Below are 22,477 nucleotides of genomic sequence, written 5' to 3'. Positions count from 1 at the left end.
ACCAACTTAGCAAAAGGCACAGCCTGCCCCATAATAGTTGCTCTAAACATAATTAACTAATACTAGCAAAACGAGTCTGACGGTAACTTTCTGAAACGGTTAAAAAATCTAACAGCTAATTTCTAACAGTTTTTTTTTTCAAACGGCTAAATTTGTTTTTTTAATGCCTAGTTTATTTGCTATATATATCCAACTCATTTTCTTTCTTTTGCATTCAAATTCGATTCTCTCAATTCTCTCAATCTTGTTGATCTATTCTCTCAATTCTCTCAACTATTTTATTCTCAATTTTTCATTCAATTTCTCTCAAATTCTTGTTGCCTTAATTTTAAATTTCGTATCTTTTTTCATTTTATTTGATTTTTTATAATTTTAAAAATATCAATGTCTCTTATTTGTTTGGATGACAAACACATTGCCGGTGTTCAATTGCAAATTGTAAGAAAATATTATTAATTTTTTTAATTTGAATTAATATAATTATTAAGTTGTTAACATTATTAATTTTATAAATTTTTTATGCTTATATAATCAAACCGAATATCGAATTATCGAGACATATATACATAATTTAAGTGCAATGGCACCGTGTGTTATCGAACAACACTCGCGAGAGGTGGATTTTTGCACGTTTCTCGTAAGCTCGGAGGACTAAATTGGATTTCGCACTTATCAGCACTTTTGTGGAAAGATAGAGACCTGAGACACGCATATTTCATCTTCTGTGGGATGAGTGTACAATTACACTCAAGGATGTAGCATTACAACTTGGTTTACCGATTGATGGGGCAGACGTTACGGGGGTAGTGGGCGTAGGTGATTAGAGCGCAATTTGCAAGCAACTATTAGGCAAGGTGCCGGACAAATTTAGTGGTAGTCGGATAGAGATGAAGTGATTAGAAGATAATTTCTCATATATTAACAACTCTGCTAGTGCCGTTGAAAGACAATAATACGTGCGAGCATTTATCTTGAGGTTAATCGAGGGTCTTCTAATGCCAGATAAATCTCGAAATCTAGTACATTTAATGTGGCTCCTACAACTAGTCTACTTAAAAAAAGGGAGGCGACTCAATTGGGGATTAGTTGTGTTGGTGACATTGTATCAAGAGATGTGTCAGGCAATGAAAGCACAAAAAAATTAAAATCGGTGGTTGCATACTCCTTCAGTCATGGGCATGGTACCGCCTACCATTTTTACATCCCTCCGGGTAAATGCCCCTTATGAATTCCCACTCGTAATAAGGTAAAATTTATTTAATAATATAGTTATCATAATATTTTTTTCATTATTATCTTTTTGAAATAACATATTATTTGAATAGGTGGAACAATAACGTGAGTCATGTGGGTATATCGGACTAGCTTGAAGATATTTGACTATTGTTAGATTAACAATTAGAAGCCGAGGTTAGTTTTTGAAATTTTCAATTATATAATATTTGCGTAAGGATTTAAAATTTAATATTAGGCATGTAATAAAAATTATAATTTCGTATTGTATTTTGAATGGATGTCATACTCTGATCTAAGAATTTAATAATGCATCCCGATCGAATTTTTGGCGAATCGCAATATTTGGCACGCCAAAGTGCCATTGATAGTTTTTTGCAATGATCGAGATGCACGAATTTGATCAAGTGATGCACCGGTTCGAGTTTATGCAAAGTATTTCACCATCACCCCAGGGGGTAGATGAACTTCACAACATCAACTTGCGGGTGAGAACCGATAAAGATTATCCTAAATTTCATGTGGAATATATCTACATTTGGGAACATAGGTACGATTTCATATGTATACGCGAACCAATTCTTCGATTGAATTTGGCGACCTAGATTACATGACATGGTTTAGACTTTATGGTAAGTCATATCTACCATCGGAGGAGGAAAGGAGTAGACAATGCTGTTGTAGAAGGCTAAGACGACCCCACATGAAGCAGTGATCGGGAGTACATGCATCGGTGGAATCATCATCAACTTCAACCTCACATGAAACACCAATGAGTGCACCATCTCTCGGTCAGTATGGTTCATATATTTTTGGTGCTTTCACTAACCCTATTTTCATACGCGAGCACCACATTATGCACCATCATACCATTCATCAAAACATTCTTCAGGTATTTTTTTGCACCACCTCTATCCCTAGGACCATATTACACATCACTGCTGACAACGACACCGATGTATCCACCATCGCCTACAATTCCAACATTCTATCCACAACTGAGTTTTGACACCATACATTTATCCGTCGATAGTGTCGTAAACACCCCCAGCATCATTGTTCTTCAGAGGTGTGTCATCTTCGCAACCACATATTAATACCACAAATGATATATGATGGGAACTTAGGACACAAATGCACTCTAGCACGAAGGAACGAGATGAAGATCAAGATTAAGATGGATGTGGAGGTCAAGATGAAGAAGAAGAAGATGAGGAGCCAGAACCCCAACTACAGCGAAATCCTCTTCGTAACCGACAGCTACCAGGTTGTGGCTCATATTCGGGTCGATGATGCAGATGAATTTTTTATTTTAAATTTTTTCATGTAAATCATCTTTAGTTTGTTAACTTCCAATTTGTATTGTATTAAAAATTTTCCATCCATAATGTACTTGTTCTAATTTTATCAAAAAGATTTTCTATTGTATTTTACATCAATAATATACTTATTTACAATCTATGAAAAAAATTTAAAAAAATTGTTTGTTTTGTATTCTATTGTATTTTATATTAATAATATATACTTATTTACAATCTAAGAAAAAATAAAAATTATTTGTATTGTATTTTATCGCATGTCTTCTCAATAATATACTTATTTACAATAAAAATATGAAAAATTGTTTATATTGTATTTTATTGTACTTTACATCAATGATATATACTTATTTACAATTTACCAAAAAATGAGAAGCAATGAAAAAAATTTAACAAATTGTTTGTTTGTTTTTTGTATGTTTATCAAAAAAATGAATAAATGTTTTAATTAGGTCTTCCCCTAAATGTTGCCCCTAAGTGTGGACGTGTTGGCTTACTATGCCATAGGTTCTTACAATAATTGCATAACCTCGGTTGGTCTATCCTCTGCCCAAATATCCATATTGTCGCATATTTGAATAGAATTCGGTCAACCTTTTGACTTGCGACACAACGTAATATCCGGCACTAACTTGAATGGAGCGCTCGAGATAGGCGGCCACATACTTTCATTTGGGACTGGTGGAAATTCAAATTTACATACTTTATATATGCGTTTTAGTTTGTAAACATAGTAAACATAGCTCATGCAATCCAGACGTGTCGAGACACATGCAACAATTGCATGTGCGCTTGGAAAACGAAGTGCTTGAAATTTCCCATAGTCGCAAGTCCTTCGTCCCAGGTATACACGATATGATCCCTCGATAATACCTTTGTCAGGCCTAAGGAACTCTGTAACTTGAAATATTTGATTTATACGCGAGTGACACACTGCAGACATAAAGTTCACTCTTTCAGCATTTTCTATAATATTTTTCATCACCTCCTCGCACCAAATGTGATCGCCCTTTATTTGTCCAACATATTTTTTCCACTTGCTTTGAAAATAAGGCTGCTAAACGGAAATATTTTTCTTTGACCACTGACATTATTGGCAAATGACAAATCCCCTTCAATATAAAATTTATGCATTCCGCTAGGTTCGTTGTCATGTGCCTGTATTGTAGTCCACTACTTCTTAGGTATCCCATCAAGGTATTCTGCACCAACTTTGTTTATAGCCCACAAGTTCTTCAACATTTCATGGAATCAATGTTAGACGAACTCGCATCCTATCGAAGAAAATAAAGAATATATCCATAAATGCAAATAATGTATATGTTAAAAGGATTATATAGAACATAATGGCTATTACGTACCCATGTTAATAACATGTTGCTGCTCAGCATCCTTATGATATTGACCCATGTAATTTGACCCTATATGACGTATACAATACCTATGGTGTGCACGATCCCAGAGGCTTCCACGTCGATCAATTGCAACCTGTATTTTGAGTCCCTTATAAAAAACGATGCATATATCGGGTTGCGGTACAACATGTTTTCTCAAGTTAGTCAAGAAGAAATCCCAATCATTTGTGGTTTTTCCTTCAACAATTGCAAAAGCTATTGGCAAGATTTTTCGATTACCATCCTATGCAACAACCAACAACAAGCAATGCTCATATCTCCCGTACATGAATGTGTCGTCAATTTGGACTAATAGCTTACAGTACCAGAATGTTGCGATGCGTGGCTTGAATATCCAAAAAATATGATGGAAAAATCTTTTCCCTTGGACCATTCACTCACCATAATATGCAGGTTTCGTTTGCAGATCGATGGTGCACTCCTCACACGGGAAATGAAATGTGTGGGTCTTCGAGCGCCACCGCATTACTATTAACTCAAACATACCTTAAAACTATCATATTTTCTCCCTAAAACACAAAGACAAATAAATCTCTCCCCAAATTTCCAACACCCAACACAAATTTTTTTTTTTGGAAGGACGAAAACGCATCCAACAAGACACGTTTTCTGTTTCTCTCTCCAAAATCAACCTATTTCTTTAAATTTGAAAAAAAAAACAACCTAATTTACTAATTAAGTTTTAAAATCAACATTTTCTGCTAATTTTCTCGAATATATACCTTTATAATAATTTAAATATACGAAAAAAAAAACCACAAATTACCCACATCCTTAACTACTTAACTAATGGCCCAAAGAAGCTTTCTTATATATATATATATATAAATGATAAATAGTTGGAAAGTACAACTAAATGGGGTTTTCTATATATATATATATATATATTTGTATATAATAAACACGAAGCAATGCTCTAAATATGCTGAATATAATTATATTTACGCAAACCATAAAAATACAAAATTTGATACCTTCATCAAACAATTATGTTTATAAAAAAAAATCATTTGGAATAGAAATTTTTAAAATTTAAAAGGTAAGGCTTTTGTCTTATTTTCAATTAATGGAGGGAATCATTTAAGGTGGCAACAACATATATGGCTCTGCTTCAAATTCAAACCATAGAAAATGTCAAAAACTAATTACGTTTTCATCTCTGCAATTCTGGACTTTGGTGATAATTATAATAAGAAAATTGCACCCAAATTTTGTTTGTCTTATGCTCAACTTGCCTATGACCAAATATAAAATTAATACAAATTAAATTTTATATAGTTGAATAATTAATTTCTTTTAAGTGATGTTTACTTCAAGTGGTCTTTTATTATTATTATTATTATCGTCACATTTGAGCCTTTTTTCCACAAATCACAACTCAAGCATTCTTAATGTCTTTTACTTCTCAAACTACATAAGAGTCTTATCCAACAACAACTCATTTATTTAGGTAATAATATATCATAAATAAATTTGTAGGAAATAAAACAAAATTGCTCCTACTTGCTAGCGTTTGGGATAGTTTAACCACCGCAACAAATCCCCACGCAAGGATACAACTATGTCTTCATTTCAATTTTGATTTGATTTTCTTAATAAATGTTTTAGTTGAAACCTATCTTGTGTTTTAATCTCTAAAATATGATATTTAATTATCGATTGAGTTTTAACTCAATTAGTATGCGTGTTATTGTTGATGTAAGAAGATATGGGTTCGAGTACACTGAAGTATATTATCTTCTTATTTACGAGTTGAGAGAGATTATGAGTAGTTTTAGACATTATGTTAAAAAGAAAAATTGACTCTATCCTTTTAGTTTAGTTAAAATTGACTTTCTATTTTTTAAAAGGTTGAATTTAATCATCTATCTTTAAAAAGAATTGAATTATTATTTTAACATAGAATACTACCTAAAATGTTAAAATTTTAAATATTGCAGCAATTCAAATGTACTTTATATATTTTTAAAAATTCTAATTAAGTTTTTATATATTTTTATTTTTTAGAAATTTTAAATAATTTTTGCATAGTATATAAGATACATAATGTCACAGATTATCAGCAATTTATCATGTCAAAATTATTAAAAAGTAATGTTTTAATAAATATTTTATTATGAAATGGGTTGACTTTTCTTAAAAAATTAATTTCTAAATTTATAGTTAAATTAATTAGAGTTAAATAGTAAGAGTTAGTGCTTTAATAATTAAACATCACATCATGGAGAAAAAAAATCAACCATTAAGCCGAGGAAAAAGGACAATGGAAAAAGCAAAGGATTGTAGTGAGGAGAGAGAATTAGGGGTATTTGATGTGATAAGGCGCGTAAAACATGGCACTACTTCAATCGTATATCATCACTCTTCTCTATCTATTTCTCTTACGGAGGAGCCGTTTTGTTTGGATGTGAAAATTAATCATAACATAAGCTTTCAAAATTTGAAATATTAAGAGGGACCACATTGGATTTGTAAATATCTAACTATTGTATTAAAATAAACCTAATTATTTTCATATATAATAAAGATAATTGTTTGTTTTTTTTTATTCAAAACAAAAATTGCTTTCCGTCTAATACACGGATCCGTTGATAGAGATGTGTACTCATGGCTGGGGCATAGCTTTCATTCTTCTCCACGTGGCTAACGGTGACGATAACAGTGTGTTAAATGTTAACAACTCAGGTCCTCTTAGATTTTAACGAATATCAAAATGCCGCCTATCATTCCATTTTTGGACTACTTCTTCATTAATTATCTTGCCATAATCTGTTTCCTCTATTTACGGTGGATGGTATGTCAGAGATGCAATGACTTTTTCTAGGACTTGGGTCCCCTTATGTGGCTTACATTGTTGAATTTTTTAATTAAACTCAAGTCTATGTATATAGATAGTCAAAGGTTATGCCCAACCTTAAATTCATTTTCCAAATTTTCTTCTGATTTTTTTCATTTATGATGATCAATTAACCATGGTTTAAATTTTATAATAAGCAATTAATTAATTAAGCTTATGTGGACATAGGCTTAGTTCGTCAACAATCATGCATCATGCTTGAAAACGCTGGTTCACGCATGAGATTTTATCCTTTTTTTTATTTTTGTTTTTTCATGTGAAAAGAATAATAATAAATACCGCAGGGATATGATTGCAATTTTGTTTCCTTCAATCAATGTGCATCTAACTCTCCCACCTCCAAAAAACGTGTATCTACCTCCCTTACGCACAAAATCCAAATCTACCATTAATAACTTTTAAAAGCTCAATTTTTTTTTTACAAAATATTAATTGCATCAAACTCCTCAAATTATTTTAATATTTTTTTTGGACTTCCTCAAATTTTTTTATCCCAACATTTAAAACATCATTATCATATCAATTGAGTTTTCTATCAACTTAATGTTGGTTTAAATATCAACTGCTAGCTCGGATTGAATGTATAATATACTTAAAACACGTAAATAAAATTTAAACACATGTATTTAAATATGCCATGCTAAACTATTTTTTTAAACACAATTGGTATAGATGTGTTTAAAGTTTGATACTTCACCAAACCCAAATTGACATTTAATGCCAGCTTGATGGCTAGAGTCACAAAAATGATTACTTTCAGGATTTAATTAAAATATCTTAAAATTTGAGAAGTAAATTATAATCTAGAACATAATATGAGGATGTATCATGAAATGAATCCCAGAAAAGAAAACATTTGGACAGTGAATTAGGAAACACAGGGTGGAGCCCACTCATAAGTACCTTTCTTCAAATTCATTTCCCCTCTTTTAATTCTGATTCTTTCTCAATCCTTCTCTTTTTCGAGGACTCATTTTTATCGTATTCTTTGCTTTTTATTTTTTGTTTTCTGAAGAAAAAAATCCTTGCTTTCTGGGTAGAGAAAAGAAAAGAAAAGAAACCCATTAAACAAGTTTACATTATGATTGGGATTGGATTAGTGGTCATCATACCCAAATCTTTGTTCTTTGGATTGCTTTAACAGTAAGTACTAATATTTCTGATTCTTCGTTTCCATATTTGTTGCCTTAATTTTGGGTTCATTGAATTGTTTTTTTTTAGTTTGACTTAATTAGTTTTCCTTTTTATATTGTTTAATTTGGAGCTTGAATATATGGCAACTTTTGATTGATTTTTGTTTTGGATAAATTTTAAACTGTTGTCATTTTGGAAATTCAGAAGGTTGATGCCTTTGGTGATTTTATCCATTTTGCACAGATCATCTGAATTTGAAAATCAAATTCGTTTTTTTTTTTTTGCTAAAGATTGCAAATCAGCCTTGGATGTTGGTTTCATCGTTTTCCCTTTGTTCTGGTATATGCTTATTATTATTGACTTTTTTTTATCCTTCTTGAAATTGCAGTATGTTGTCACTGTTTCCAATGAACTATGTTTGATCTGATACTATGTTCTCTGTTTAGTCAATTTTGTTTCAATGTATTTGATTGTTTTAGAAACACCTATAATTTTCAGGCTTTGGACTCTTGTTTTCTTTTTGACATAACAAAATGTTTTTTTTTTGTCTGATTGCAAACATGGATTTAGTTCATGGTCATTACAATTCTTTGATATTTTATTAAGTTGTATTTTCTCTGGAATTTCTGGGAATTTATCCCAGTTTTTTATGTTCCTTTACTTTTGAAACGCATGTAGAATTGCAGGTTTATTTGTGAACACAGATAGAAGAATTACTGCAGTTTTTAGTTTATTTCCAGGAAGCACGGATATGCATAATACGATACAGATACAACACCGCATGAGCTTTTGCAAAATTAGGACACCCAAACTTGGACAGTCCCATAAGTTTATGTACTGCTACTTAACTTGAAATTTTAGTTTATGTTTTGCTAGTTCTAAGGCGTGTTGCATGATCAATAACGGATTTGGTATATAAAAATTGCAAATATTTGGTATCCACGTTTATCTGCTGATGAATTTTGTGATACTGTATCCTGCTGCTTTTCAAGAACTATTTCGTACATGTATATGAAACTGGATTGATATGAGCTTTCTTTGAATACTAGGGTAGGAAAAAAAATCATATGTAAAACACGGAAGAAATTGGTTAGTTTAGTTCATATAGAACTTGGTACTTTTCCTTTTCTTTTATGCTATGGTTCTGAATAGAAAGAACTTCATTAAAAAATTTCTCTTAGATAATTTTCAACCTTTGCAAGTACATCAAATCTTATGAGTGCCTTACAGAAGTGTTTGGTTTGCACAATATGATGTTCTTGATGTCTGAATGGAGTTTACTGGAGTGATTTAGAAAAAAATATATTATTTTGCACAAGGGTCTTATCTCCCATTTTTATCCGATAGGTGATTGAGTTGGTTGGAGTTCTTATTTCACCAGATGTATAGCATGTGTCATTACTGTGGTGCTGAAATTACAAAGACCAGTGAAGACAAAAGGAAACTGGAGAATGGTAATGCTTTAATCTCTTGTAGTGGAGACCCAATTCGGTCGTGTAAATTATGTTGGGAAAGGCAAGGAAGAGAATTTGTAAAACGAGATGGTATTACTCCATATTCAACGCCAATGATCAGTCCAACTTCTTCATTGTCTAGCAGTGATCGTTCATATTCCAGCTGCAGTAAGTATCTATCTAGTTTTTATTTGTTAATTTATTTCCATCTCATTTTGAGCTAACTATTTTATATTTTGTATTCTGTTCCATCAGGTGATTTTTCTGTTGATGTAATAAACTCATACGATCGGTAGGTGCCCTTCTTTTCATTGTGGTGCTGTTATACTACTAGTTGTTATTAACTTTATTAACTGGAATCTTGTAATTCTATATATGTTTGACCGTGAATATGAACATTACTTATATTTGATATTTCTCAGGGTTGAGGGTGACCAAGAGTTTGGTTCAAAAAATAGTCATGGGGATCTCAATTGTCTGCCAAATGGACGAAACCCGTGCTCAGAAGGCCTTGGGAAGAGACTTGATAGCTCAAATCTGATGTCTGAAAGCGACTTGAGAGATAAGAAAGATAGCAATGATATGGACATAGTTAGAGATGGTGAGATAACACAAACTAGTAATGAACAACAAGCAAAAGAAAATGTTATCGAAAATTCTGCTAGACCCTTTGTCAAAGAGAGTGGAGTTTCTCAAGTTATTAATGGTGAAATAGATAATCAAATTTGGGAACCTCCAGAACCTGAAGATCCAGAGGACGACTTGGAGAATTCTCTGGCTTATGATGACGATGATGACGAAGATGATGAATGTGGAGATGGCACAAAATGGGGAAAACCAAGTTCCTTGAGTCATACAGATGTGGGCAATGGACGCTACAGGTTTAAAGAGGAAAAAGAAAGGGCAATTAAAGAGGTGATAGATGGGAAGTTCAAAGCCATTGTCAGTCAACTTCTTAAATCTGTGGGTGTTGCCTGTTCTGTGAGTGACAATGATAGTTGGGTGGATATAGTTACTTCTTTATCTTTGGAAGCTGCACTTTTCTTGAAGCCTGATGCTATTGATGGCAATGCAATGGGTCCAGATGGATATGTGAAAGTGAAATGCATTGCAACTGGTTCTCGCAGTCAAAGGTGATATGATTTCAATATACTGTTTGAAGTTATATTACTCTTAGTTGTGGATATTTATTTTATAATTGATTTAGATTTCTCATTGAAGAGACAGATGGGTGTTTTTTTTAAAAGATTGATGGGTGATGGTAATGTGCTTTTCTGAAGTATCTTCTTCAGATAGTTCTTATAAACATCTATTATCTCTGTAAAATTTATTTCATTAAGAGATTATTGGTTACTTCTCCTTCAACTGGTAGCATGCGAAAAGCCATACTCTTTTTTTAAAATTTTAATTTCTTTTTTTTTTGTTGAATCATGTATGAGCATGCGTGGAAATCAACATCTCTCATGCTTTATTTGAAACACCTCTTTATAATAGAACATTAATGCTATTGGTGTTATAGGATTTTTGTCCCTTGAACTATTATAAATTAGCCTATTTTTTTGCAGCCAATTAATCAAGGGCTTGGTCTTCAAAAAGCGTGCTGCTCATAAGCACATGCAAACTAAGTTCAGGAATCCAAGGCTGTTATTAATTCAGGGAGCCCTTGGTCAATCTTCTAGTGGGTTGTCTTCATTAGATTCACTAGATGAGGTACCATGGCAAAAGTAAACTCTATTTCTTTGTAATGCAGTAAATTTTCTACTCTATGTTCTGATCATTGACCCTTGAAAACAGGAAAAAGGTCATATGAAATCTCTAAGCGAGATGATAGATATGTGTCATCCGAATGTGATATTGGTGGAGAAAACTGTTTCACGTGATGTTCAAGAGAGTGTTCTTGCCAAAGGAATCACACTGGTGTTTGACATGAAGCAACATCGTCTCAAGAGAGTTGCGTGCTGCACTGGCTCATCAATCATACCGTCCGATCATTTGATTGGTCAAAAGCTAAAGCAGAATGACTCCTATAAGCAGTGCGACTCCTTCCATATAGAAAAGTTTGTTGAAGAACATGCTTGCTCTGGTGAAGGGGGAAAACGACCAAGTAAAACATTGATGTTTCTTGAGGGCTGTCCCAAACATCTTTGTTGCACTGTAAGTTGACTTCTTCTTTTTCTTTCTTTTTTAATTGTTTTCCCCAGAATGCTCCAGCATGTTTTTGCATACATGCTAACACACAATCACTTGCATGTGGGAAACAAGACAGAGTTAGATGTTGGATGTGAGCACTGGTAGTATGGTCTGAGAAGTTGATATATGGAAAACAAGATATATACGAACGCAGTTCTAATAAAAAGAATCATTCCTTTGATAGCTTATTTTGTATTTCTTTTCGTTGCAAAACTTCTCAATGGGAAGGCTTTAAACGTTCTTTTACATTATTTTTACCAGTTTTTCCAATATTAATGAGTAGGACTAGGCCTACTCCAAACCTCATTATCCAAAGCTATTAAGATATTCAACTATAATACATATTAAGTACTTACATCGTTATCTCCTAGGCTATTACATATTACTAATTAATTTTTTGTTGTAAGTTTGAAATGCAATAATATCTTAAAGCTTGGGCCTCCTATGTTGAACTGTTAAGAAAATGCAGCTTGTTGTATCTTTGCTCCTTTCCCTACAAAGATTACTCAATTTTAGTCTCCTAAGAATTTTTCTTTGAAATATTTCAACCTATTGTAAATTATCTTAAGATTTTTATATGCAAATATTCTGCAAATTGAATTTTAAAAGTTACTAAAAGTATTGGTCTTTTTGATATTGAGATTTTCTTTCTAATCTTCCATAAAATTTAAGAAAGTTCTCAGCTAAACTCTTTTAAAAGATTTTCTCTATTGTAGTAGTCTCCTAAGAATTTCTTTATTGGAAAAAATTCAACTTATGTTTTAATTAGTTATGTCGAAACCCAATTTTATCCGAGTATGTTGATTTTGTTAAAATGTATATATTAGTTAAATTGGTTTTCTCCTAAGCATTTAAAAGTCAAATGCATTTTCTCTATTTTAGTAGTCCCCTAAAAATGTACAGTTCACCAATTTGTAGTTTTTTACTTTTGAAGCTTAAGGGTCTTCCACTTGGTTTCTTTGCATCATCGATTTTTATCATCTTGTTTCTCAAAAAGTACTTGTGGTTGATGTCTGGTCTGAAGATGTTTGAACTGATGCTATCTACTGGATAACAGGCTTTCCTCTTCCTTTGTTTTTTTTTTCCTGGTAAGATATCAACGGCATTTTCCTGTCTGTGCACTTGTTAACTTGATATCATAATTTTGCAGATTTTGCTGAAAGGAAGCCATTCTGAAGAACTGAAAAAGATTAAGTGTGTTGTGCAATATGCTGTTGTCATGGCATATCATTTAATCCTTGAAACTTCTTTCCTTATTGATCAAAAGGCAATGTTCTCTACGATTCCTCTAACTGGAATAGCAGATGTGTTGCCAGCTGATCATGAATCCCATGCCTTAGAAATTTGCAACATGAATGCTACTTGTCTTGATGAGTCTACTGCTGAAACTGGTTCACATGAAATTGACATTCCCATTTCCAGTGGATTGCATGAAGAAGGTTACCATGTAAATGGTGATCAAATTCTGAAGTCAGGATTAGGCGATAGTTCTGCTTTACCAGGCATTTTGTCTGGGTTGTCATCCATTTCTGTCTCTCTGAAGAAAGTAATCGGAAGCAATTTTCCTCTTGCATCCACTGCTCCTCATCGGTCATTGTCTACATATTTAGGGTTAAATGGGGTGGAATCTGAGCTCACAGAAGCAGTTCCTGCAATGAAAAGTTTTGAGGGCTCAGAGCAACTTGATGTGGAATCTAAATCTGGTCCTGATCAAGAGAAATCCCTTGATGATGGACAACCTCAATCTTTTCCCGCTTCCTCTGAAGCACTACTTAACTTGAATGCTGGTGGTGATAATAATGAAGAGAAAATGCAAAATAAGGAGAGCATCAACACAATGTTGGATGCACAAAGTATTTTGGTTCTTATGTCTTGCCGAAATGCCTTAAAGGGGACTATATGTGAGCAAAGCCATTTTAGCCATATAATGTTCTACAGGAATTTTGATGTTCCTCTTGGGAAGTTCCTTCGAGATAATTTACTCAATCAGGTCTCTGGGTTCTCCTTTTAAGAATTAAAAAAGAAGGAATCTTTTCTGCAGTTTTATCAGTATGTGATTCTTATGAGTCAAGTTTGATTTTATTGAAAGTGAGTCAAGTTTTATTAGGTTGCCCACTGCTCTAAAGTGTTGAAGATATGTTTCGACTACTTATTTGGTTATTTAGTTTCTCGTTAATCTTTTAACAAACTTAGCTAACGCTTAACTCTATAATGCTGTAGACTGCTTTTGAAAACATAACTTTTCTCAATCCTTGGTACTGTTGAGTTTTCCAGTTTCCGCTAATAGAAACTTTTGCTTTTTGCAGAGAAGCCAATGTTCTATATGCGGTGAACTCCCAGAAGCTCACTTCTACTATTATGCACATCATAATAAGCAGCTAACAATACAAGTTAAACGGCTTCCTAAGCATTTACCTGGGGAAGCTGAGGGAAAACTCTGGATGTGGAGTCGCTGTGGCAAGTGTCAAACTGAGAATGGAATGTCAAAATCTACGAAAAGAGTGCTAATTTCAACTGCTGCACGTTTTCTCTCATTTGGAAAGTTCTTGGAGCTCAGCTTTTCTGAACACAATACATCCTGTGGATTATCCAGCTGTGGCCATTCTCCACACAAGGATTTTCTATATTTCTTTGGGTATGGATAACTCTTTCCGTTTTCATTTAACAATGAACTACTTTCAAATGTATTATTGAGCAGGAAATTTTGTCCTCTCTGTTTGAGACTTGGGCACTTTATGTTTTGTAGTAATAGCTTGCGACTATATTTATTGGCTAGGGGTTGGGGAGGTTTATATTTTCTTATGCTAAGAGGCTTGTTTCCCTTATTTCTTGTAATTTAATGTAACTGCAGGTTAGGCCCTATGGTTGCAATGTTTAGTTTTTCTTCAGTTACCACTTATACTGTGTCCATGCCTCCACAACAGCTGGAGTTTAGCAGGTCAATCAGACCAGATTGGCTGAAGGAAGAATCCGAGAATGTATGTGGATATTCTGTTCTCACTGTGCTTAGATTTATGACCTAATGTTTATTATGTGGTAAACTATAAACACAGGCATGTTAATATGTTTGAATTGGTGTTGTTTTCTTCAGGTTTACACAAAAGGAATGGTAATGTTCAGAGAGGTTGCAACCTTTTTGGTTCAGATAAGGTCTCAGTTTGCGGGTTCAACCTTAAACCTTAAAGATTCCTTAAAAGTATTCTCTGATGTTGAAGAGATGCTGGAACTGGAAGCTTCTGAATTTGAGGTTGGTTTCTCATCGTCTTTCTGATAAGTTGTTGGGTGCTGTTGCTTTTACTTTTTATTCATATGTTCCATTGGGAAAAAATTGCAGCTAAACATCCAGAATGCTGTTGCAAATAATGGGAATGCAAACTTGGGTTCTCACAAACTCCTCAGCTTGAACAGACTAAGGTGGGACCTTCTTCTGGAAGCATGCATTTGGGATCGACGCCTGCATTCTCTGCTGTTGCCTGATCCGACAGTAGTAGTTGCTGGTGCCAACAACAAAGCAGTGGTGGAGCAACTGAAGTTGCATACTGATAGTGCTGATGGAGAGGACAATGGTAGAGAAAGCAAACCTATAGATGGTGATAAAGGTTCTGAAAATACTGGAAATATGAAAACTTATTCAGGTTCTTTGGTTGGAGGTAATGAATTTCCTGGTGATGAATTATCTTCAAATGTTCCTGTTAAAAAATCTGAAGGATGTGACAGCATACAAGGGAGTTCTACTGAGGTTGAAAACATTGAAAAGCCAAAAGTAGATGCTGTTACGAAATCATCCAAACCAGAGTCCGTTGTGGCACATGATATTTCTGTTTGTTCCCATTTTGGTGATGAGAACTATCAAGCAGAGGATGCACCTATATCAGGTCCTTTACAAGTGGATAGAACAATCCCAATTTCCACTGATCTTGATGACAATGATTCTATGATTGATTCAAATGAATCAAAGATTCATGGATCTCCGCATTCCTTACTATCCAGTTTAGAAAATGTAAATGGATGGTTCTGGATGCCTTTTTCTGAAATCAGACAGATATACATGAAGGACCTTCAAAGAGGAAATGTCCCCAAGTTTGAATCCATTAGTAGTTATACTCCATCACAAATACCCACAGGCTGTCAATTAATCAGGGAGGAAGCATCAAGGCTACGCATACCTCTAGGAACTAATGATTATATTGTATCAGATTATAAAGGTGAACTCTCGAGTATAATTGCTTGTGCATTGGCATTGCTGAAAGATCTGCCTGCTGGAACTGAAGTGTCCAATGAGGATGGGAGGAGAGATAGACTAGTTGAAAGTTTACGAAGCCTAAGTCGTGTTCCTACTTTAACATCCCTGCATTGGTCGTCCAGTGGTTCCTCTGATTCAGAGTCTGTCTCTAGTCTGAGTATTTCTTCAGAAGAGTCGCGCTTCTCCAGTTTTGATGGGTTAAGCTTGTTGGATTCTCTAGTTCCTCCTGATGCGCATAACATAGAGGTTTCTCTAGGGGTTTCAAAATCACTTGGGAAGGGTAAATACTCGGTATTTTGTTTATATGCTAACCAGTTCCGTGATCTTCGAGAGCGGTGCTGCCCTTCAGAGCTTGATTATATTGCTTCCCTTAGCCGATGCAGAAATTGGGATGCCAAAGGAGGGAAGAGCAAGTCCTTTTTTGCTAAAACACTTGATGATAGGTTTATTATAAAAGAAATCAAGAAGACAGAATATGAATCATTTGAGAAGTTTGCTTTACATTATTTCAAGTACATGAACCAATCATTTGAGTCTGGAAGCCAAACTTGCCTTGCTAAAGTTCTTGGGATTTATCAGGTTTGCTTTCATTTTCATTTAAAAAAATATGTGATTGCTTTATTCTTTGCTCTATTTTTTTGAACATTTAAACATTTTGCAGGTAATAGTAAGACAGCCTAAAACAGGGAAAGAGACAAGACATGATCTTATGGTGATGGAGAATCTTACCTTTGGTAGAAATATTACTCGCCAGTATGATCTTAAAGGGGCCTTGCATGCTCGATTCAATTCAGCTGCTGAGGGTTCTGGAGATGTTCTTTTGGATCAGAACTTTGTCAATGACATGAATTCCTCTCCATTATATGTTAGTAATCAAGCCAAGCGTCTCTTGCAACGGGCTGTATGGAATGACACAACTTTCCTCAATGTGAGCTTTAATTTCTTTCTACTGGACTTTTCCTTGCTTGGACTAGATGCATTCTTTCTTTTCTTGAATAAATTTTGCCCTTATGGTATTCAGTACTCCCCATCAACCCCAACATCCCAAATCCTCCCTCAACCCCATATATCATCTATATATTTCCTTTGTATGTTATATTCCTCAAATTTGGAATGAGGTGTTGACTGAGTTGTGCTCTTTTGCAGTCAATCAATGTAATGGATTATTCTTTACTTGTTGGGGTGGATACGGAGCGGCGGGAGCTTGTATGTGGGATCATTGATTATCTCAGGCAGTATACTTGGGACAAACAACTGGAGACATGGGTTAAGTCTTCATTGGTTGTTCCTAAGAATTTGTTGCCAACTGTGATTTCTCCCAAGGAATATAAGAAAAGACTCAGAAAGTTCATGTCAACTTACTTTTTGAGTGTCCCTGATCACTGGTGTTCACAGGGATCCTCTGACCCTTGCCAACTGTGTGGCACTCCAAATGATGCCTGGTCTCAACCCAAGTCCCTAAATGGTATTTCTGCCTAGTTCTCGTATTCCTTGTTTCACATTTTTTATTTGAATTAGCCCTCATTTTTTATAGCCAGTTGAAAAATGCTGTGTATATATATATACCCAACCCCATTATAATGCAATTTTTAGCAAATTTGTGGGGATAGTTTCAACTAGCATTCATCTTATGTTCATAATTTTGTATGGTCGAGTGAGAATGTAAAGACCCGAGGTTATTGGAAGATTGATAATGTAAAATCAATTTAAAGTTTCAGCTACCAATTTGTATTCTTGGTGCCTTTTCCTCCTGTTGTATTTATGTGTTTTTTTCCTTCTGAATTTCTGTTATCAGCCTCTGGAATTACTGCTGCTGCATACAGTTGCTATACTTTCATTTTAATTTTTGTGTAATTTATAAAGGAAGAGTAATTTATAATGATCCAGGTTTATTTATGTAAGTAATTGAATTAATGGATAAAATTTAATTTCTATTATATGACTTAATTAAAAAAGGGCAAATTGAGTTTGATTGGGTCTGATTTGGGGGTTTAGGGCTGGTTGGGTTTTGGGTCTGTTATAAGGAAGAGTAATTTATAATGATTTTTAATTAAATTTATTATCGTAATTAATAGTTTTTTTTTTACCAAAAAGAAACCAACCCAAATCGTAACTAAAACCATTTGTTTCCATTCGGTAATCAAAACCAAACTTTTCATTTTCTTTCTAGGACCGTAATCTTCCATTATCGTTTGGGTTTAGGTTTTCATGTTCATAGTTTGATTTGTTTGTTTTGAGATCTTCCTCTAGAGCCATTCCCCCTCTCTGGTTCTCTCGTCTTTGTGCACTGTTAAATATGGTTTTTAGTATTTTTATGTTCATACCATTTGTTCGAGCCCACACTCGAAGCAGTTCGTGATACAAGAATAACTGAGAAGATCGTTTGGTTGAAAGCTGAGAATAAAAAAGGATCCGCCCATCCGAAAACATAGGTACGGATTTTTGGGTTTATTGTTATAAATATCACAAACTTGGTCTTTTTTTTCAAAATTTGTATTTTTCGCTGTGCAAGAAAATTATTTTTGAACAGTATTTTTTCCAATACTAATATCACGATTGTTATACCCCTCATCCGTGACAATACATGTGACAAGCTTAGAAGATGCTTATACATGTAAGCCTACCACCAACAAGTCAAGCGGTCATCTGTGAGCTCACCCTCCTTGGAGGACTATCTGAACAACGAATGATTTTATCTTCATTGGAAACATGAAGTTGTTTGGTTACCAAATAGCACGTGGGCTCAATTACTTTATCCCGTTAACTTTAGAATGAATGACAAGATCTTTCTTGTCATAGACATCCTTGTCTCATTGAAGACATCCCTCCCACGAGCTCCCTAATGATGGCTAGATGGAAAGTCTAACATGTTAACACAACCCTGCACGGAACCTCTGCTTATAAATACCTCTAGGGACCATGAAGAGGAAGGGTGACCCTTCAATAGTACTAAGCTTGTGGGGTGACCACAGGTTGCTCTGTGGATATTCTGATGACCAAGGCTTTTCATCAAATGAGGCTCAAGGATGCCCAACTCAAACTTGCAAGCCCGGTGTACAGTTTTGCCAACCAGCCCATTGCGGTTAAGGGGTCCATTTTTCCTCCCATTGGTAATGGGAAATGGTGAGCACACCACCATAGAAATGGTGGATTTTCTAGCGGTTGACCTCCCGATAACTTACAGGGCCATTTTCAGGAGGCCAATCATGAGGATAATGAAGATGGTGGTGGGCACCTTTTGCATGAAGACAAAATTTCGTACTCCCACGAGTGAGAGATACATGAAAGCCGACTAGAAAACAACCTAGGAGTGCCACATTGTCTTCCTAGATCTTGTTGGGAAAGTTAAGAACCCTTTGCCTCCCTCTCCAGCTTGCTGCACATCGCACTCCCATCTTGTTGTCAGGGTCAATGTAATCGTAACTCCTCTTGTATCATTCTATTTTCAACATTAGTGAATTTTCTTCTCCTCTACCCGTGGTTTTTTTAGGTAAAATCTATGTGTTTTAATTTTCTTTCTTATTGCTTTGCGATCATTCTATATTGCAATTATCGACGTTCAGTTTAACATAGGTCATATCAGTAAAGTTAAAAAATATTAACTTTTCCATCAAATTTGAGTTGATTTGACAAAATTACAAGTTCAAAGGCTAAATGAAACGAAAAATTAAATGAATGACTAAGATTACTTTAATAAATTTTTTTTATTAATTTGGAAGGTAAAAAAAAAATAAGTACACCTTTACAAAATAATATTAACTTTGTATGAATCTTTTTATTAATACAAAGATTAAACTTCTTTTTAACATAATACAAACATAAAACTAATCCATTTATAAATTTATAAATATAGAAACTAAATCAAACCCAATTCTTATTGTACAGTCGTCACTGCCTGATTAGATGCCCCATTGTCCACAATCCTAATTTCGATGCTTCTATTTTTTTCCCCGAATGCTTCAGTCTCTTTCTTTCTCATGTTTGGAAACTTGAAATAAGCATTTTATTATGCTGATGATAAAAGGTTTTAATATAATTTATTATTATTGCATATATTAATATCACGTTACTAAAAATGAAATCATTTAAACTTTTTCAATATTATTTGTTGTTGGTATGAAATTTATGCAATATTCAACTTCTAACCCTATTTACAGTCACTTAATTTTAGCCTTAAATAAATACGATGTTATAAGAAGTGATTGAATTGAAAACTATTCAATCGAAATATAATTAAAAAATATATCTATTTCAAATAAATCAAAATGTAGAATTTTTTTATTCTTTTTAACAATAATTGATTTTTTTTCAATTTTATGTTTGGTTTTTAAAGAAAAATATTATTCCATAATTCTTAAAATTTTAAATTATTCTTTTGCAATTGTAAATATTTTTAATTTACTTTTTGAAGTGATTGAATTGGAACCAAAGATCCAATTGGTTGAATCTCTGATCGGGTCTTACAATAATGAATAAATATTGTACATTTTAGTTAAAGAACATCTTCCCATTACAACATTCAAAACACATCGTTCAAACAACGATCACAACAAATTATAAACCAACATACACACATTATATTTAATCTCTTATTTCAACATTAACCTTATTATTATTTCTTAGCAACGGAAACTATTTACCCATATTAAAAACTAGTGGTAGTGGTGGTATATCGCAGAATTCCATTGGTAATATGTGTGCCGGAGGAAGATCGAGCAGTGATGTAATAATGGCCAACATTTTGGTTTGGAAGCAACAAGACGTCAATAACTTGGCCTGGGGCTAGGGTTAAAGAATTTGTAAAGGAACGATTGGTATAGGTCCCATTTTGTCCGACAATGGTCAATCTGTGGTTTTCGATGTCAAACACCATTGTTTCATTGGCAACAGCATTTATTACGCCAACAAGGTAAAGGCCCTCGTAATCTACTTGCATCTCAAAAGTTGTATCTACAACATCAAAATTGTTGGATTATTAGCATTCATAGTAAAGGTTTCTGCATAAAAATTAATCTATTATCAGCTTTCATTTCATGCTGTATGGCCTAGGGAAGAGGATGCTTAATTCATGTGATGCAAACTTACGTATTAAAAGTATAAAATAGAGTTATAAAAAAAAAAAAAACAAGATTTGACGGGTCCAACATCTCGGATTTTAGTCTTATGAATATCCGACCTGACTTAACTTGGAAACAGTGAGGCCTAAGTCATTACCAGATATCAGATACCAGGAAAAGAAAAAGTCTAAACAATAGCGGATACGTACCGTTGCTGCATCCATATGTTTCTCCGGGGTGGCCATTGATAGTGTAAGCATCTGCTGAGCCAGGAGTTATGGTTTGATTAGCTTCCGTTAACTCTTCCCTGAACCATTCCCCTAACGGAATATTATGCCAAAACATTCATATAAGCAATTAATTTGCAAAATATATGAATCAAACATGTTAATCAGATGTACCAAGTATAATTGTTTGATCAGAAGTAGGTGCAGGGAAAGGATAGTCTTCAGTGGCTACTGGCAAAATGACAAAGGCACCATGGACGGTTGCAGCAGCCCAAGCACTGGTAGCGTGCCACCTCAGAGTTCCTATTTCATCCTTTAACTCTATCTTGTAAGTGAAGTTTCTCCCTGGCTGAATCAACTCATTCGAACCATCAATTGAACCCTTAACTCCCTCCCTAAAAACCCACAAACATAGCTATATATATATGACTAATTGTTTCATCATAAACAAGGTGTGTAAGCATATACATGTATGTATATATTACCACTTGAGGGATACAGCATGGTTTCCTTGATTGTGGACGTTGACAAAAACTGTGTCCCCTCTGCGAACCCGAATCTCAGGCCCTGGAAAGCTGCCATTGAGGGTCAAGATGATCTTCGTGCTACACAGCTTTGTGAACGGGGATTCTTGCAACTAATTTAAACAAAACCCAAAATGAAAATTCAGCACTGCTCTCTCTTATTAACACAAACAGAAAAGGGGGAACATGCAAGGAACTTACAGAAAACTCGTAATAGTGGACATCGGCTGTGGATAAGACAAAGATATTCAGAAACAAAAGCCCTGATAACCATATAAACCCTTGCTTTTCAGAACCCATGTGATCTTTTTGTTTTTGGTTCTATGTATATGTGTTCTTCAGTTCTCCCCTTCCTTTATGTAATGTTTTTGGTTTTCATCCATTTCTTAACAACCAGTTTTCTAAGGAGGTGAGTTAAAGTTTGAAAACAGCCATTTGGTATGGAAAGGTGTCGAGACAAGTGACATGCAAAACGACTTTTTCATTTCCCACATGGACGGAAACGGAAAGATCAAATCAACATGGAAACGAGATGACGGAGTTGCAAGAGATTATGCCACTGCCTACCTAGTTTTTGGCAGTGTATATGAAAATTAATTAAGGGAAAAATCATATGCCACTACAACTCTAATTTGCCCATTTTAAGAGCTTCCAAATCTACATAAATTCAGCAAAGGAAAACATTACTAACGACCCATGATTATCCCAATGATGTCAAGTCCCTCCTCCCCTGTAATTAAGTAGTTAAAAAATGAATTTATAATATGTGTTGGGTACGGTCTAAGGTATATTATACTTTTAGGAAGAGATGCAAATTTAAATTT

General features: G+C 34.2%; 2 protein-coding genes across 4 annotated transcripts; one reads left to right on the top strand and one right to left on the bottom strand.

The window, feature by feature from the left end:
• The first annotated feature begins 7,771 nt into the window (after positions 1-7,771).
• On the top strand, positions 7,772-17,566 carry LOC105769893 (putative 1-phosphatidylinositol-3-phosphate 5-kinase FAB1D). 3 transcript variants are annotated; one of them, XM_012590846.2, is made up of 14 exons: positions 7,772-7,967; positions 8,699-8,792; positions 9,306-9,580; positions 9,668-9,704; positions 9,835-10,545; positions 10,978-11,122; positions 11,207-11,566; positions 12,753-13,592; positions 13,909-14,237; positions 14,454-14,580; positions 14,694-14,849; positions 14,937-16,424; positions 16,507-16,773; positions 16,992-17,566. In XM_012590846.2, exons 3-14 carry the CDS (start codon positions 9,340-9,342, stop codon positions 17,322-17,324), a joined length of 5,034 nt encoding a protein of 1,677 aa, XP_012446300.1. In that variant the 5' UTR covers positions 7,772-7,967; positions 8,699-8,792; positions 9,306-9,339; the 3' UTR covers positions 17,325-17,566. The 3 variants fall into 3 exon arrangements, with proteins under 3 accessions (XP_012446300.1, XP_012446301.1, XP_012446299.1); XM_012590847.2 differs by lacking the exon at positions 8,699-8,792 and having other exon boundaries at positions 9,340-9,580; XM_012590845.2 differs by lacking the exon at positions 8,699-8,792.
• Positions 17,567-20,331: 2,765 nt separating this feature from the next.
• On the bottom strand, positions 20,332-22,042 carry LOC105769903 (laccase-14). The gene is made up of 5 exons (XM_012590860.2): positions 21,855-22,042; positions 21,615-21,766; positions 21,304-21,524; positions 21,112-21,222; positions 20,332-20,795 (listed from the first exon to the last, which is right to left on the bottom strand). The coding sequence occupies exons 1-5, from the start codon at positions 21,951-21,953 to the stop codon at positions 20,491-20,493; spliced, it is 888 nt and encodes a 295-aa protein (XP_012446314.1). The 5' UTR covers positions 21,954-22,042; the 3' UTR covers positions 20,332-20,490.
• Positions 22,043-22,477: the final 435 nt, after the last annotated feature.

This window comes from Gossypium raimondii, chromosome 5 (genome assembly GCF_025698545.1).
Source record: "Gossypium raimondii isolate GPD5lz chromosome 5, ASM2569854v1, whole genome shotgun sequence".
Lineage (NCBI taxonomy): Eukaryota > Viridiplantae > Streptophyta > Magnoliopsida > Malvales > Malvaceae > Gossypium > Gossypium raimondii.
The sequence above is the reverse complement of the archived record's forward strand: the minus strand, read 5'-3'. Positions and strand labels throughout refer to the sequence as shown.

Excerpts from the sequence above, each read along its gene's own strand:
- LOC105769893 (XM_012590847.2), top strand. The coding sequence starts at position 9,340 with ATGTATAGCATGTGTCATTACTGTGGTGCTGAAATTACAAAGACCAGT. Across the intron at positions 14,850-14,936 it reads TGGAAGCTTCTGAATTTGAG|CTAAACATCCAGAATGCTGT; the intron begins GTTGGTTTCTCA and ends AAAAAATTGCAG. Across the intron at positions 16,425-16,506 it reads AAGTTCTTGGGATTTATCAG|GTAATAGTAAGACAGCCTAA; the intron begins GTTTGCTTTCAT and ends AACATTTTGCAG.
- LOC105769903 (XM_012590860.2), bottom strand. The coding sequence starts at position 21,953 with ATGGGTTCTGAAAAGCAAGGGTTTATATGGTTATCAGGGCTTTTGTTT. Across the intron at positions 21,525-21,614 it reads CATGCTGTATCCCTCAAGTG|GGAGGGAGTTAAGGGTTCAA; the intron begins GTAATATATACA and ends GTGGGTTTTTAG. Across the intron at positions 21,223-21,303 it reads TGATCAAACAATTATACTTG|GGGAATGGTTCAGGGAAGAG; the intron begins GTACATCTGATT and ends ATATTCCGTTAG.